A 14,457-nucleotide genomic window follows, 5' to 3' on the forward strand; every position below is an offset into this window, starting at 1 on the left:
AAGTAAAATGTTACGTTTGACTACCAAAAAGACAGAGAAATTGGAGTTGTGACTTTTTTGTCATTCTCACCCATTCATCACCGCACTCCATGGGATCTTTGTTCCCTCTCCTTATCTCTTAATCCGTTTGATGAAAGTTCTTTTGTTCTTATATACATAAATACAAAATTGCTTCTAGCTACTATACCTTAGCCACACAATTATGTAAATTTGGTGAAAATGAAAAGATAAGAAAAATTATATTTCTTGTGGCAAAAATGCTAAACCCATCTCTCGGCTCATTTCCATGTGCCTTTTGTTCATCAATGCAATTTTTTCTTCTGAACAAAGAACATCAATTATAAGTTTCTTTGGCTCTAAAACTATATATGAATTTCATATGCATATCAATTCCCTCTGATTTTCATGATTCCTTCATTTTATTGTTTGTAATCATTTTGAACAAGGAGTAATAGTTAGTATACTTTTTTTTTATCTTTTTTATATTAATTTAATTTATTTATAAAAATGGTCGGAAATTTGTAGGAACTTTTTCTACAAAATTCTGACAAATATTTCCGACAAATTTTAGACGATATTTGTTCGTCAGTAATATCCGACCAATTTCCCACAAATATTAGTTTTCAACTAAAGAATATCGACCAAATTTTGTTTTGTCAATAATTCGTCGGAATATGTATGTTTTGTCAAAGAATACCGATATAGTCGTCGAAAATTGGCGTGCTTTCTTGTAGTGTATAAAGTAGTCTTGCATTGGCATGTGTATGTGTGTGTGGCAATACAAGGAATAGTATACAATGAATGAATGGAAGATAACTTGGATTCACTAGGCCATGTGAATGATGTGAGCTTTGGGACAATGGTGAATCTCCCAATGGTTGAATATGGAAGAAGAAACTTTGACTTTATTGTTCGGTAATGTTGTTTTTTCAGTTTTCACGTTACGATTTTTTCCTCTTGTCACTCTCATGAGCCGCTCAGTCCCATAGCAGCATAGCAGCACCAGCACATGTACGTCCATATCTAACACAGACACTTTTTATTATTTTAATATCAGTTTCGGGAAATAAAATGTTTATAACTTGTGCTACTTTTTATTATTTTAATAGAATTATTCTTTTAGCGTATAGTTTTTGGACATTACAACCGGACCCAATCGGACATATGTTAGTAATGTTATTGTATCATCCAAATATTAAATTTTAAAAATCAATTTAACATTCAAAATTTAGGTAAAATATAGTCATGAAAAAATCTTTAAAAGACAGACACCTTAAATTTATAGATTTTGCATATTCGAGAGTAATATATATTTATTTTGATTGTAAAATATTTATTTAAAAAATATTACTAAAAAGTTTATAAAAGGACCAACCGTGGACGAGAAAGCAAATATGTATGTTGAAGGAATTAGTAGGCTTTAATAGTTGGGTCTGGTCGACGATGAAATCAATGTCTTAAATGGGCCTAGCCTAGCCCACTAATTGTTATACGCAGTCCAATCTCACTTCTCGTTGGTGCTCCTATGCGTTTGCCCTCGTCGCTCATCATTTGCCTTGAACGAACATAAGGGTTTGGTTAAATTTTGATATTCTTTCTCTAATAAGTGGAAATTTGATACTTTTAACTTTGATAATTTTAGATGGCAGAAATGAAAAAGTCTCATTTGGGTCCTAAGATGATAATAAAACACAATTAGAAAGTAGTTTTTTTTCTTGAATGTGATAAGAAAATAGTATAAATGGGCTACAATTTTCTTTTGGGGTTTTAGGAAAACTAAAATCTCACGGGCCTAGCTAAAATCTGTTAGTGGCATTCAACGTGGCCTTTCTTATTCACATGTAATTCGATTTAATGATCGATGAATGGATGCATAATGTTAACTTGCAGTGACCCTGCCGATAAGCAGGCCGCACCAATGCAGAATTAGTTTTTTGGATTTGGTTTTCGTCCATCGGACAACACAAGATGAGAGAATTATTGTAATCCACGAAAAGAGATAAACTCAAACTCAATTTGATATTATGTAACTAGGATTTTTAGCAAGATGAATTTTTTTGTGAGAACTTATATACGTAACGAAAACTTATTAGTGTGTACTCTGAGAATTGTTTCAAAACATTTTTCCGTGTTTTGAAACAATTTCATAAACTCAAATGATTTTCCAAATGATATTTGACTTTATGAATTTCATAAACAATTTTCCGTGTTTTGAAACAATTTCATAAACATTATTAGATTTAAACTCAAATGAGCCTATTAAACCTTGATTTAAATTTCACTAACTATGTTCCAAATTGTTTGAGTTTATGAATTTCATAAACAATTTTTCGTGTTTTGAAACAATTTCATAAACATTATTAGATTTAAACTCAAATGAGCCTATTAAACCTTGATTTAAAACTTGACATATCATATCTAATAACGTTTGCTCTTGGTGACAAGTTTAAGTTCTTTCCTTTTATCTTTTAGTTTGCATTTGAATGAAGAGCTATATAATCTCTTAGTTTAAATCAAGGTTTAATAGGCTCATTTGAGTTAAATTATCTTGCTTTCGATTAGCCCACAAGAACGTAGCAACTCACTTAATATTTCAAGTAATTATCTTAATATCCAATCTAAAGTAAACTAGTCAAAATTCGAATAAGACATAAATATTGATTGCTTCTCTCCTACTTAATTCTCCAACTCCCACATCTTCACACGTACTAATTAATTTATATACAAAAATAAAATAAAAAAACAGAGATAAAGAATAAAAACAAAGGAACTTTAATAAAAATATCATCATTTCTTCTCCTTCCTTGTTCCTTTCTCTCTCTCTTTCTCTTTCTCTTTCTCTCAAAGTTAGTATCTCAGTACACCTTTACGCTTTGTTTCTTTCTTTCTTCTTCTTCTTCTTCATCTTCTTGGTGTTTTGATTCAGAAGAATGGTTTCATCAGATGATTGGACGAAGTGCGCTATGAGAGATGGACAAGTGGTGGCAGAGCTTTTGGTAACGCTCAAAGAAGCCAAAGCAATCAAGAACCCGACAGTATCAGCTCTCCGGTGGGGAATCAGACAGCCACGGTCGTCTCAGTCTCCAAGAAAAGAAGCTGAATCTAGATGTAGTCCGAGTACACCACTATCTTGGAGTGGTGGTTGTGGTGGTTCTTCTTCTTCTCCTTCTTGTTATTATGTCGATGGTTACGAAGCTACTAGTCGTCGTATCAGCTCCGTTGGATCTAGATCTAAGGTTCCTTTCTCATTCTTGATTATGTTCTGATTTAACTGATCTGTTTAAAACTCATCAAAAAAAAAAACTTTTTCTTTCTTCTTTAGTTATGTGTTTGCTTCAACCTAGTTCTTGAATCTTGATTTATATATAACTTGGGAAACAAGATTTTCAGGTTTATAAACATACCAAAGATTATAGATTTGAACCATTTTATTATTACTACTTCTCCATCTGATAGAGATTCCAGACGTCCTTTTTTATTTTGTTTTTGTGCTTTCAAGAAGCTCATTGACCAAAAGCATCGTGTACTTACGAGTTAAAACAGCATGATACGATGCCGTTTTGGTGGTTTTTCCATTTTCTTGGATATTTAAAACTTGTTTTTACTGCTTTTATAGTTATGTTTTGCAATAATAAAAAAAGTCACGATGTGGATCTGGTTTGATGGGCCTACGGCTACTTGATTAATTTATGGGTTATCTCTTCTATGTCACAGTAGTAGTAGACCCCATAGTTTCTTTTTGGCCTTTTACTATGTTGCTGTGTCTATTACCAAAAGATCCAAGAAGTTGTTTTCCAAATGATGTTGTTATGTACGTATAAACATTTGGAAATAAGCAGAGGAACATCATCTGTTTTGCTTGGTGGTGGTTTGATATAATTTGGGATTAGTTGTTTTGAAATGCTAATAAAGAGTTGTAAGGATTCATTAGTTGTGTCTTGTGTGTGGAAGTGTTTAAAGAGAGTTAGGTTTATCAACCTCATAGACGCGTTGTTTAATAGTTATAGACTCACTTATGACATATTGGGACCGTTTGTTTTCTCAACATTCAATTTTATGTGGGGGCTTTCGAGTTTTTTCAGCTTATGTTTCTTGTGACTCAACTTTATTATTCACCTTACTGTTCTTGTTCTTTATCTCTAGGTTCTTGTAACGACCGCAGACTTAGATTTTGATGTCAAGAGGTTACAGAAGAAAAAGGTATCCAATTCTTGAAGTACTATAGAATCATTTCCTCTTTTGTAATTAACATTTTCTTGACTGATCACAAAGCAATTCTTGGTTTCTTGATGATGATATGTGACTCTTTCAGCATTATAATATTCTTTCCTTTTCTGTAAACAGGACATGGCATTGCTTAGATCACCATTTAGCGAGAGCAAGAACTTGAAGAGAATGAAGGTGAACAAATATTTCATACTTCACTCTCTCTCTCTTTTTCTCTATTTCTTGTTGTTTATACTAAAGAACAACAAAAACCCTTTTTTTGTAATTCAGAATATGGTAGAGAACGAGAATCATCGCAAGGCGGATGGCAATTTTTTGCTACCAGATTTGAATATAATGCCATGTGAGGAAAGTAGTGACCATTGTTCATCTTTGGGTGTGGAAACAACACTATATGGTATAGGGATTATAAGGTGAAAGGGTAACTCAACTTTAACCATGAGAAAGTGGTTTGAGAGACAGTGACCCTCTAGTTTGATCAGAGTATAGTAAGCTGATCTTGATCATCTTTTGGCTCAAAATGGTTTGAGCCTGCGCAGGAGCTCGAAACAAATGAAAAGATGTTCTACCTATAAACTACCTCAAGGAATGAAGTTTCCATTACATTGTGGAGGTGGTTTTTTTTAATAAAGATCATCATCAATGTGTAAGTTAAAGACAGAACTAAGAGATCAAACTAGATCTATTCTTATTCTTGTAGCAGCAACAAGAATATATTTATTTTTTCTGTTGTTTGTCTAAGGAGATATATACATATCACTTGTGACATTGTCTTCATGACCTCAAAAGTTCTCAGTTTTAAACTCTTCGACTGACGGTGTGATTTGAGTCACAAATGGTTTATATACAGTAAACTCTATAAATTAATAAAAACTTGAAAATAATAAAATATTCTAGTTTCGAATCGGGTCAATGTAAAAATTAAAAAATTTTTGAAAAGATAGTAAGATAACTTTTTTTTGAAATTCCTATGTAAATTAATATCATAATCATATATATATATATATATATATATATATATATATAGTTTCTTTTAGCACTCATCTCTATAAACAACTGTTATATTGTAGTTTCAAACTATAACATGTCATAAAAATAAATAAAAATTTTCTTTAAGTTTTTATTTCCAAATATGAATAATTTTAATTTTGATAGGTTTTAGGCTATTAAAATACGACAATTGAAGATTATTATTAAAAAGTTGAATATATGTATGTCATGTGTATAAAGGGATTTATCTATATTATTTGTAATTTACTATCAATAATTGGTTTTTAAAACCAAAAAATTTCAAAAAAATTATAACATCCAGAAAGTCTAATCTAATTTTTTTTATAAAATTGGCTTAATTCATAATTTTTTTAAGAATTTAAAAAAATTAAAAATTAAAAATAAATCTATAAATCATTAATAAATTATACTATAAAATAATAAATATGAATTTATCTTATAAATAAAATGATTTGTCATAATCCCAACATTATTAATTTATAAAAGTCTTACTGTATATAGGAGATATATACGTACATATACATATAACATATTCACAAATACATAAAACAAAACCCTTTGTGGCTTTATCTTCATGACCTCAAATAACACAATTAAACCTAACTTAAACCTTTATAAACCTAACTAAAACAACTTTACTAAACACAGCATCAACAAGTGCAACTCTGCAATAGTTCTCCGCTCCGATTCAAAGATGTCTGATCTTCCAAGTGATATAGAGGAGGAGGTGCTCTCTAGGCTTCCGGTGACATCTCTAGGAAAACTGCGACTGACCTGCAAAAAGTGGAACACTTTAACGAAAGATGAGAGTTTTTTAAAGAAACAGAGGAAGAAGGGAACTGAGATGGTGATGATGCTTGGACATAAAGTTTCCTTGATGAGCTTTGATCTCCTAAACTCATTATCTATAGAGCGTATAGGTAATCTCAATGCAGATGGAGTTTACATATCTGAAGTCATTCACTGCGAGGGTTTGTTCTTATGCATCACTACCAAAGACAAGGAGGACGACTCATCTAGTCTTTTTGTTTTGAACCCTCTTTTGGGACAAACAAAGTGGATCGAACCTATGAAGTCTTGTTGCCAAATATGCGAGAACTACGCTTTTGGATACGATAAAGAAGAGAAGATACATAAAATCTTGAGATTTGTGAATGAGTACTACTCGAATGGCAACAGAGTTTGCGAGTTTGGGGTGTACAGTTTACAAAACTCCAGTTCATGGAAGGTGGTCGATGATTTCGCTCCGGACTGGAGTATTTCGTATAACCACAGTGGCTTGTCTTTAAAGGGAAACACTTACTGGTATGCTCAAGAAAGGAACAGACCAGGACGGATACCACAAAACAACCCTGATTTCTTACTCTCTTTTGATTTCACAACTGAAAGATTTGGACCGCGCTTGCCTCTGCCATTCCATGCTTCTTTTGAAGATACTGTGACTCTTTCTAGTGTTAGAGAAGAGCAGCTTGTGGTGCTATTTCATAATTTCTATGCATCTTTCATCAAGATATGGATAACTAATAAGATTGAGCCCAATGCAGTGTCGTGGGACAACTTGTTCTTAGATGTTGATCTGGAACGTGTAGGCATTTGTCTTCAGGTTTCTAGTTTCGCTGGGAGTTTCTTCGTTGACGAGGAGAAGAAGGTCGCAGTGGTTCTTTATAAAGAAAGAGAATATGTTGGCTCCCTAACGAGCAACATTGTGTATGTCATTGGAAATAAGAGATGCTTCAAAGTGAATCTTGGAGAATCTTTGGACAAAGGGTATCGCCCATTTGTGTGCTCTTATGTTCCAAGCTTAGTGCGAATCCGAAACACAGCCTAAACATTTTTATCTGTATTTGTGCCAAAAAAAAAAACTCTATTAATGCTCCCAACATCACATGGTTAAACCCCTGCCGAGAGGAACCAAAATGCAAGAGCAAGATATGGCATGATATTTTCTATTACATTTGTTATTTTATGGGGTTGTACTGAACTAATGATTTTGGAATATTTAAGGATTTTAAGGATATTTTCTGGTGATTTATTGGATTTTCTATAATTTACAAAACCAAAATTCTAGGGGATTTGGTAAGATATGTTGTTAAACTTTAGATGATTCCAAGGTGTTATGAATGATTAAGGAGTTCTTGATTGGAAACTTTCAACAGAGAAGAGGACTTGTAGGTTTGATGCATCTCCACCATTAATATTTATTTAATATTTTGATGATTTTTTTTTTCTAATTTTCGAGAATCCAAGTAGATAATCCACCCCCTTTTTATACCTTTGTTTTACTTGCATATAAAGTTGATTTTAGTATCTTATATTTTTCTTAAAATAAACCATAATTTCAACTGATAATCATTGTAACAAATATTAACATATAGTATACAAAAATATTTAATGGATTTTAATAGCATATTGATTAAATAATAATTTAATGAAATATTTGATATAATTAAATTTGTTAAAAATTCATATATATGTAAATCAACAAATTTTAATATGACATTTGTTAATGTATTTTTTATATAAATAATGGAAAATTAATGTATGGTTTAATTATTTTAACCAAAATTAAATAAATAACAAAGGTAGTACGTGTGAAGTTTTGGAGAGCTCTTATATTCATACCAAAACAAAAAGTTCTGTGTTCTGTCGGAAATCCATAAATATTGAGCTTCCCATATTAGAATAAATATTTACAATTTTTTATTTTTTATCACAACTATTCACCAGCAGCGACCATGGAAGAAAGTTCACAATCGTCTCCCTCACGTAACCTAGATGTCACCGGAAGGTTCGAAAAATTCATCCCTTTTGATCTCATCTTAGCGATACTCACTAGACTTCCTGCGGAACCTCTCATCCGATTCCAAGCCGTGTCAAAGCTGTGGTTCTCAATCATTCGCAGTAAAGACTTCGCCGACTCGTTTCTCATTAGGTCAAAGACTCGACCTCGTTTCCTTTTAACCTTCAAACACTTCGATTCACGTAAACGTTTCATCTTCTCAGCTCCTGAACACCAAAGAAACGACAAATCCTCCACAGTTGTGGCCAGACACGACATGACGATCTCTGATCTTGTCTACTACATCAAATCTCGTCCCGTGAACGGTTTCTTGTGTTGCACGCATGGCTCTTCTATCGCTGTTTGCAATCCAACCACTAGACAGGTAATGAAATTGCCGGATGTTGAATCCAGGGGGAGACAAGTGTTCGCACGTCTAGGGTACGTACGATCCAGTGGGAGATCAATACAAAGCGTTGTGTGTAATGATGTTCAAACCTGATACGGCTAAACGTTTTAAAAAAGGTTACCAACAGGAGCATTACGTTTTCACATTACAATCTCAACAACAAGAGTGGAGAAAGATTTAAGAGATATAAGAGTTACAACGACGTGATGGTGTTGTGGGTTTTAGAAGTGTTGAGAAACAAGAATGGTCGTTGAAAATGCGGTGTGATCTACCTTATGACTGGGATGATATAGTTGAGGTCTTGAGGATTACGTTTGTCCTAAGGGAGAGACTCATACTGGTGAGCTTCTCATGGTTGATTCAAGGTTGATATCATCTGAGCCGTTTAGCGTTTTATATTACGATCTTTATAGCGAGAGCATACGAAGAGTGGAGGTGGAAGGCATCGCGGATGATGAGTTTAGACGTGTTCATGGGATTGGTAAGCGAACTCGTGAGATTTTGAGTTTTCCTGGTTATGTTGAGAATATTTTGTACTTGTGACTATGAGTGATGAGTTATCATTGTTTCTTTAGGTTTTTGTTTTCCATACAATTCAATATATATCTATGACTTTGTTTGTGTTTACGTTTACAACCCGAAGGCTCATGCTTGTCTAGCTTCTAGTCAATTAGAGAATGTAATAGTTGTTAAATTTCACTAAATTGGTTTACATTTAAGAGATATATCGTCATAGATTCATGATAAGTAGTAACAAATTTGGAACTGAATCATCCATCTACGGCACCAAGCTATGCCTTAAACCAAAATCAAGAGTTGCTACATAATCTCGATGATCAGCTACATGATTACTTTATAAAATTCACCCTGGTGAAATTTATCTATATAAGCATGCCCTTTCTAATTAGTTTCTTGGTGTTATAAGCTTCATGAACATTACTACTTAAAAATTCATGGACCTCACTTCTCATAAGAGTTTAGTATTTGAGATGGTAGTACTTCTTCTAGGCCCGCCCAGTCAAGTGAGATTGGTATGTTGAGCTAAAAACTAAGTCTATTAGTTATAAGTTATAACCAAAAGTCTTTAGACAAAGCTGGATCCTACATCTACGGGATAAAACCTGTAATGAATAAGGTCATTGTGGATCCCAAAATTTTGATGCTTAGTATTATGCTTTTCAAGTCCTATAAATGAGTAACAGAAGAACCAGCCTGGAATCTTTCAATCACTAGATTATATTGCTTATCGTCTTTTTCGATATTTTCGGTGGATGAAGCATGGCCTAAGATACTCGAATGTGTCGAATTCATAACCAAAAGCAAGCAAGCAATGTGGGTGTGGTATGGCCAAACGCAGAAGAACTGAGAATGAAAGAAGAAGAGAGTGGAAGAGTGGTCCATAAAAACAATTGAATTGAAAATGAAATAACTTTGCTTACTCTCTTCTTTGCTTTTCTCTGTTTTGGATGGTCCACTTTCATGGGGAACAGTCTAATTTAGGAGTTTTTAAGTTTGATGAGAGCATACTACTATATGTCTTTATTATTCCTCTTGACTTTTGAAATTATACTTAATGTTTACATGTTTCTATGAGTTCCAAACTAGTTAAACAATTTATGATTTCCTCAAATTTTACATGTTTTTATGAGTTCCTCAATATAATTTGTTATTGGATTATTACATGATTTATGTGCAATTAGTCTTATTAAAAGTTTATTTTCTATTAAACCAGTGTAAACTAAGAAGATTAATTAGTAGGTCCCAAATTGGACCTTTTTTTTGTTTACTTATTATATAATATATATAAATTAATAAAGTAGAACCATAAATATGTCGTATTTAACTTTTAGGAAACAACCTAAATTTGAGAAAAAAAAATGGAATAAAAAATATCAATAATGTTGGGATTTCGAATCAAGATTGTTTGTCTTGGATTCATTCACATCTTTGGTATAGAGTTCACACAACCATGCATGAACGATGTGAATTATAATAAGACTATTAAAAAGTATGTGAATTTTTTAACTTATCAGCATATAAAAAAACTGACGATAAGAAATTTAGTGGTAAGATTCAACTACTCTCTTTTTCCAGTGTACCAAGTGGGATATGATTGAGATTTAACTTTTTATCGAAATATCAATATCACAAAAAGGAAAGAACCCTGATTTGGATTAAAGTAGATTTGTTTTAAAAAAACTGAAAATCATTTTCTAATTGTAAAAGACATTTTATTGGGACAAAGATTTGAGACTTACTCCTAAGTTTAAACAGTGAAAATAGTGATTTTACGTTTTTTGCATATATTATTCGGATTCGAAATTTATTGTTAACAACAAAAGATTTATATATATATATATATATAGTCGATAACATAAATAATTGGCAAATTATTTGTATGTTTGATATGAGAATTTTTTTCTGGATTTAAGTTATTTATGGTTTTATTTCGTTTTCAAATTTAGTTTCTTGAGTTACAAATTCTTTTTTTTTTTTGCTTTTGTTTTTTGAATTTTTAGTCTACATATACTGGTTTTGATTGGTGAACATAGTACAGCTGTATAAATAATATAGTTTTTAGATTTTACAAATCACAAAAATTTGCGAAAGTTTTTTATTAAACTTTTTATTTAATTGTCATTTATATAGCTTTTATGTATCGTTTTTTTTTAATAGTCATGCACTATTCCGTAAAAATTTACTATTCTACTTTACACCTTTTTCTGTTAAGTTTCTAAGTACATTTTTTTACCAATCAGACCAATAATTTCATTTTTTTTAGTTGTGCTAAATTCCTTTGCAAATAAACTGTTAACTTTTGTGTTCTACTACATATATGTTGATAATGTTAACGGTCGTATTAATATTTTAAACCCATCAAACTTACATTAATTTAAACCCATCAAAATGACAAAAGTGTTATATGATCAGTACAGATTATCTTAATGAAAAATCTTTGTCACTTAGCTTCATCTCTACCCCATAATTTTCAACTAACCTGTTTGACAAAATCCTTATAACTTATAAGTACTCCACTGTCGGCAAATTAATTCCGATCTCTCATATATCTCTTTACATTTCAACACATACTATATGGAGAAACACTTCATAATACTCTTAAATGAGTTTGTGTGCAAAAAGTATAATCACTAGTATAATCATTACAATAATTTTCAAAGGTTTATAATTTAAAATTTTGGATTTGAGTTTAGAGTTTAGAATTTAATTTGAAAGTTTAAAGTTTAATTATAGTTTTGTGGTATTTTTTTGGAAAAAAACAAATTAGATTTAGTAGTATTGTTGAAAAGAAAATTAGCTATAATAATTTTTGGAACAAATTAAAACTCATTTTATAAGAATTATCCATAATTAGATGTATATGGTCTCTAATAAAATAAATGATCCTTCGTCTTTATAGGCTCGGAATGTTCGGAATGGTAACTGTGTTTTTCACACATCATGTTATAAAAAAAATGTATGAAGAATTCAAGATGAAACATTATGATGATGTTGTTCATTTCTATTTTAGTATTTTACTGTTTCATAGTAAGTAAAACAGTAATGTGTCATAGAAAAGAATACATATTTATTTCTCATCTTTATACATTTCTTTTTAAAAATTATTTCTCGTAAGTCGTAACTTAAAAGTTTTTTTTATTTTTATTTTTCGTTATGCCATTGAGAGAGAGAGAGAGGCTTGTGAGAAATTGGGATGGGTTTGTGTTCAGAGCTTTAAAGAAAAGGACGCAGGCGAAGAAGATCAAAAGGTTGTGAAAAGGACACACACTTCCATTAAGCTTTCTTCTCTCTATAACGACGACGACGACGATGACCCCAAGGCATAATATATGTACAACACATTTTATTGGTTTAGTCAGTGAACTTAATAAGAACATTTTATTGATTTCAGTAACGTAATCAAAAGTTCAATTTGAAAACTTATAGCTTACAAAATGATCATTATACGTGAGGTTTAGTGTTTTACATACTAAAACAAATGTAGCAAAAAAGAGTGTACAGTTGAATCTTTATTAATGGCAATTTTGGTTTGCAGTAATCCGAACCGTAGGATGAACCGGATAAATGTGTGTAGTGGGGAGTTTTTTTTTACCTATAAAGGGGTTAATTTGTCACTAATGATTATGTGCAAATTAACCTAATTAAAAATATATAACCAAAAAAAAATAGTCGCACTAAAACAAAACTAATTTACTTTCAGTCTTCATATAACTGAAAGAAACTGATCTCCAAACTAAAACTAAACTAATTTATTTTCGGTCTTCATAAATTCTAAATTGGTGAATAAAAAGAACAAGGTGATTATTCGAATGTCTAAAACTAATTGTTATGATAGATCTTTATTATATATGATTAAAAAAATCTACAAATTGATTAATCTTTTGATTGATCGCACAAATAGAAGAAAATATACTTATCTATGTGTTAAAGAAAACCTTCAACTATATATTTTTAAAATTTTTAGCATAGAAAACAGGCAATTAGGAATTGTAGATAAGTAGTAATATTATTTTGGATAATTGGTATACAAATTTTTTTCTTTTGTGAAAATGTTGCTCTCTTTGTCTTAAAAAGAGTATATCTTAACACAGAATTAATCTTAAGAAAAAAAAACACGAAGGTCGGTAATAATAATTTAAAAAAAAAAAAAGATTTTTCTTTTTGTCAGAATACGACTGATATAAAATTTTGAAAAAATAAATGTTTCATGAAAATGTTTTTTTTGTTAATAATTTTTGTCAGAATAACCAAACTGATATTATTTACCTTAAAGAAAGAAAGAAATAAATAAAAATAGTTTTAAAAAAAAACAATTTGTGGAAGTAGTAATAGGAGTAGTATAGGTAGGGGACCATATGGAGATAGAGCTTTGGAAACAGTTGGCTATTTATCACACAACAACTGGAACCCACGCGCTCTTGTGGTCCCTTTTTCTTTTCATTCATTTCTATTTTTATTTTTCTTTTCTCAACTTTCTATTTTTATTTTTGATTAAAAAGTAATAAAAGTATGAAAAATATCTTGATAAATCGGTTTGATTAGAACGTAAATGCTTGGTTTAAAAACCGAACCATATCTAAATAGAGTTTTCATCCCTTTAATATATTTATATCCGGCAAAACTGAATATGTAAATGATTCGAATAAAAAAACAAAAAAACAAATTTTTATAATTACAATATATAATCAAGTAAAATTAAAATCCATACTAAAACATAAAACTATACCAAAAATTTAAAATTTTTAAAAAGCTAAAAAAAAACCAAATTGAATTTAAATTATTATCTCAACTAAACGATATCTTAATTTATTACTTTGTTAAATTCATAAATTAAAATTAAAAGTAGCTAATTTTTTTTATCGTTAACGCAGACAAACCGATCAAAATAGAATCGAATCCATACTATTAGTTAAAATTATATCAACAATTTATTTGTAAATCAAATATCCACAAAACTAAATAAAGTTCAAAATTTAATTTTTCTATTTTGTTGAAATTAAATATTCGCAAAAGTAAACAAGGAGAAAAATCGATATCTCTATATTAGTAAAAGAGAAGTATAAAATATAATGTAGGTCGGGTCAAAATTAAAAAATTAACCCGATTTAAACAATTGGATACTTCAAAATTGGATATTAAAATAGATTCGGATACATACATCGGATACTTTCCATATCTCATTTTAGGATTATATTACTTCCATAACTAATTTTAGGATTTCCTAATATTTATCTAACTAATTTAATAGAATATATAAAAAACAATTATCATTCTTCTTTCACTTTTATTTGATCTTATTTTCAATTTATAATATTATACTAAATATGAAAAATGTTTAAAACTTTTTTAATTTTTTCGCATATGTTACAATTTGAATTTTTCAAAACGGACATATAATACTCAATTACACTAGGTTAAATATTTTACACAATGATTTAAAATCATTATAAGTATGACCAATATTAAAATCATTGTTACATGAGCATATTTAAAAATTTTAAAAGTTTCAAAA

General features: G+C 30.4%; 2 protein-coding genes and 1 pseudogene across 2 annotated transcripts; all 3 read left to right on the forward strand.

Moving 5' to 3' along the window:
* Positions 1 to 2,793: 2,793 nt before the first annotated feature.
* On the forward strand, positions 2,794 to 5,015 carry LOC17884529. The gene is made up of 4 exons (XM_006288674.2): positions 2,794 to 3,236; positions 4,144 to 4,200; positions 4,345 to 4,401; positions 4,498 to 5,015. Exons 1-4 carry the CDS (start codon positions 2,931 to 2,933, stop codon positions 4,642 to 4,644), a joined length of 567 nt encoding a protein of 188 aa, XP_006288736.1. The 5' UTR covers positions 2,794 to 2,930; the 3' UTR covers positions 4,645 to 5,015.
* A 47-nt stretch (positions 5,016 to 5,062) lies between these two features.
* Positions 5,063 to 7,243, forward strand: LOC17883227 (F-box/kelch-repeat protein At3g16740). The gene is made up of 2 exons (XM_006286595.2): positions 5,063 to 5,076; positions 5,887 to 7,243. Exons 1-2 carry the CDS (start codon positions 5,063 to 5,065, stop codon positions 7,064 to 7,066), a joined length of 1,194 nt encoding a protein of 397 aa, XP_006286657.2. The 3' UTR covers positions 7,067 to 7,243.
* Positions 7,244 to 7,973: 730 nt separating this feature from the next.
* LOC17884604 lies at positions 7,974 to 8,969 on the forward strand (annotated as a pseudogene).
* Positions 8,970 to 14,457: the final 5,488 nt, after the last annotated feature.

This window comes from Capsella rubella, unplaced genomic scaffold (genome assembly GCF_000375325.1).
Source record: "Capsella rubella cultivar Monte Gargano unplaced genomic scaffold, Caprub1_0 scaffold_6, whole genome shotgun sequence".
Classification (NCBI taxonomy): Eukaryota; Viridiplantae; Streptophyta; class Magnoliopsida; order Brassicales; family Brassicaceae; genus Capsella; species Capsella rubella.

Coding starts and splice junctions, on each gene's coding strand:
- LOC17884529 (XM_006288674.2), top strand. CDS start 2,931: ATGGTTTCATCAGATGATTGGACGAAGTGCGCTATGAGAGATGGACAA. Junction 3,237..4,143: donor CCGTTGGATCTAGATCTAAG/GTTCCTTTCTCA, acceptor CTTTATCTCTAG/GTTCTTGTAACGACCGCAGA. Junction 4,402..4,497: donor AGAACTTGAAGAGAATGAAG/GTGAACAAATAT, acceptor TTTGTAATTCAG/AATATGGTAGAGAACGAGAA.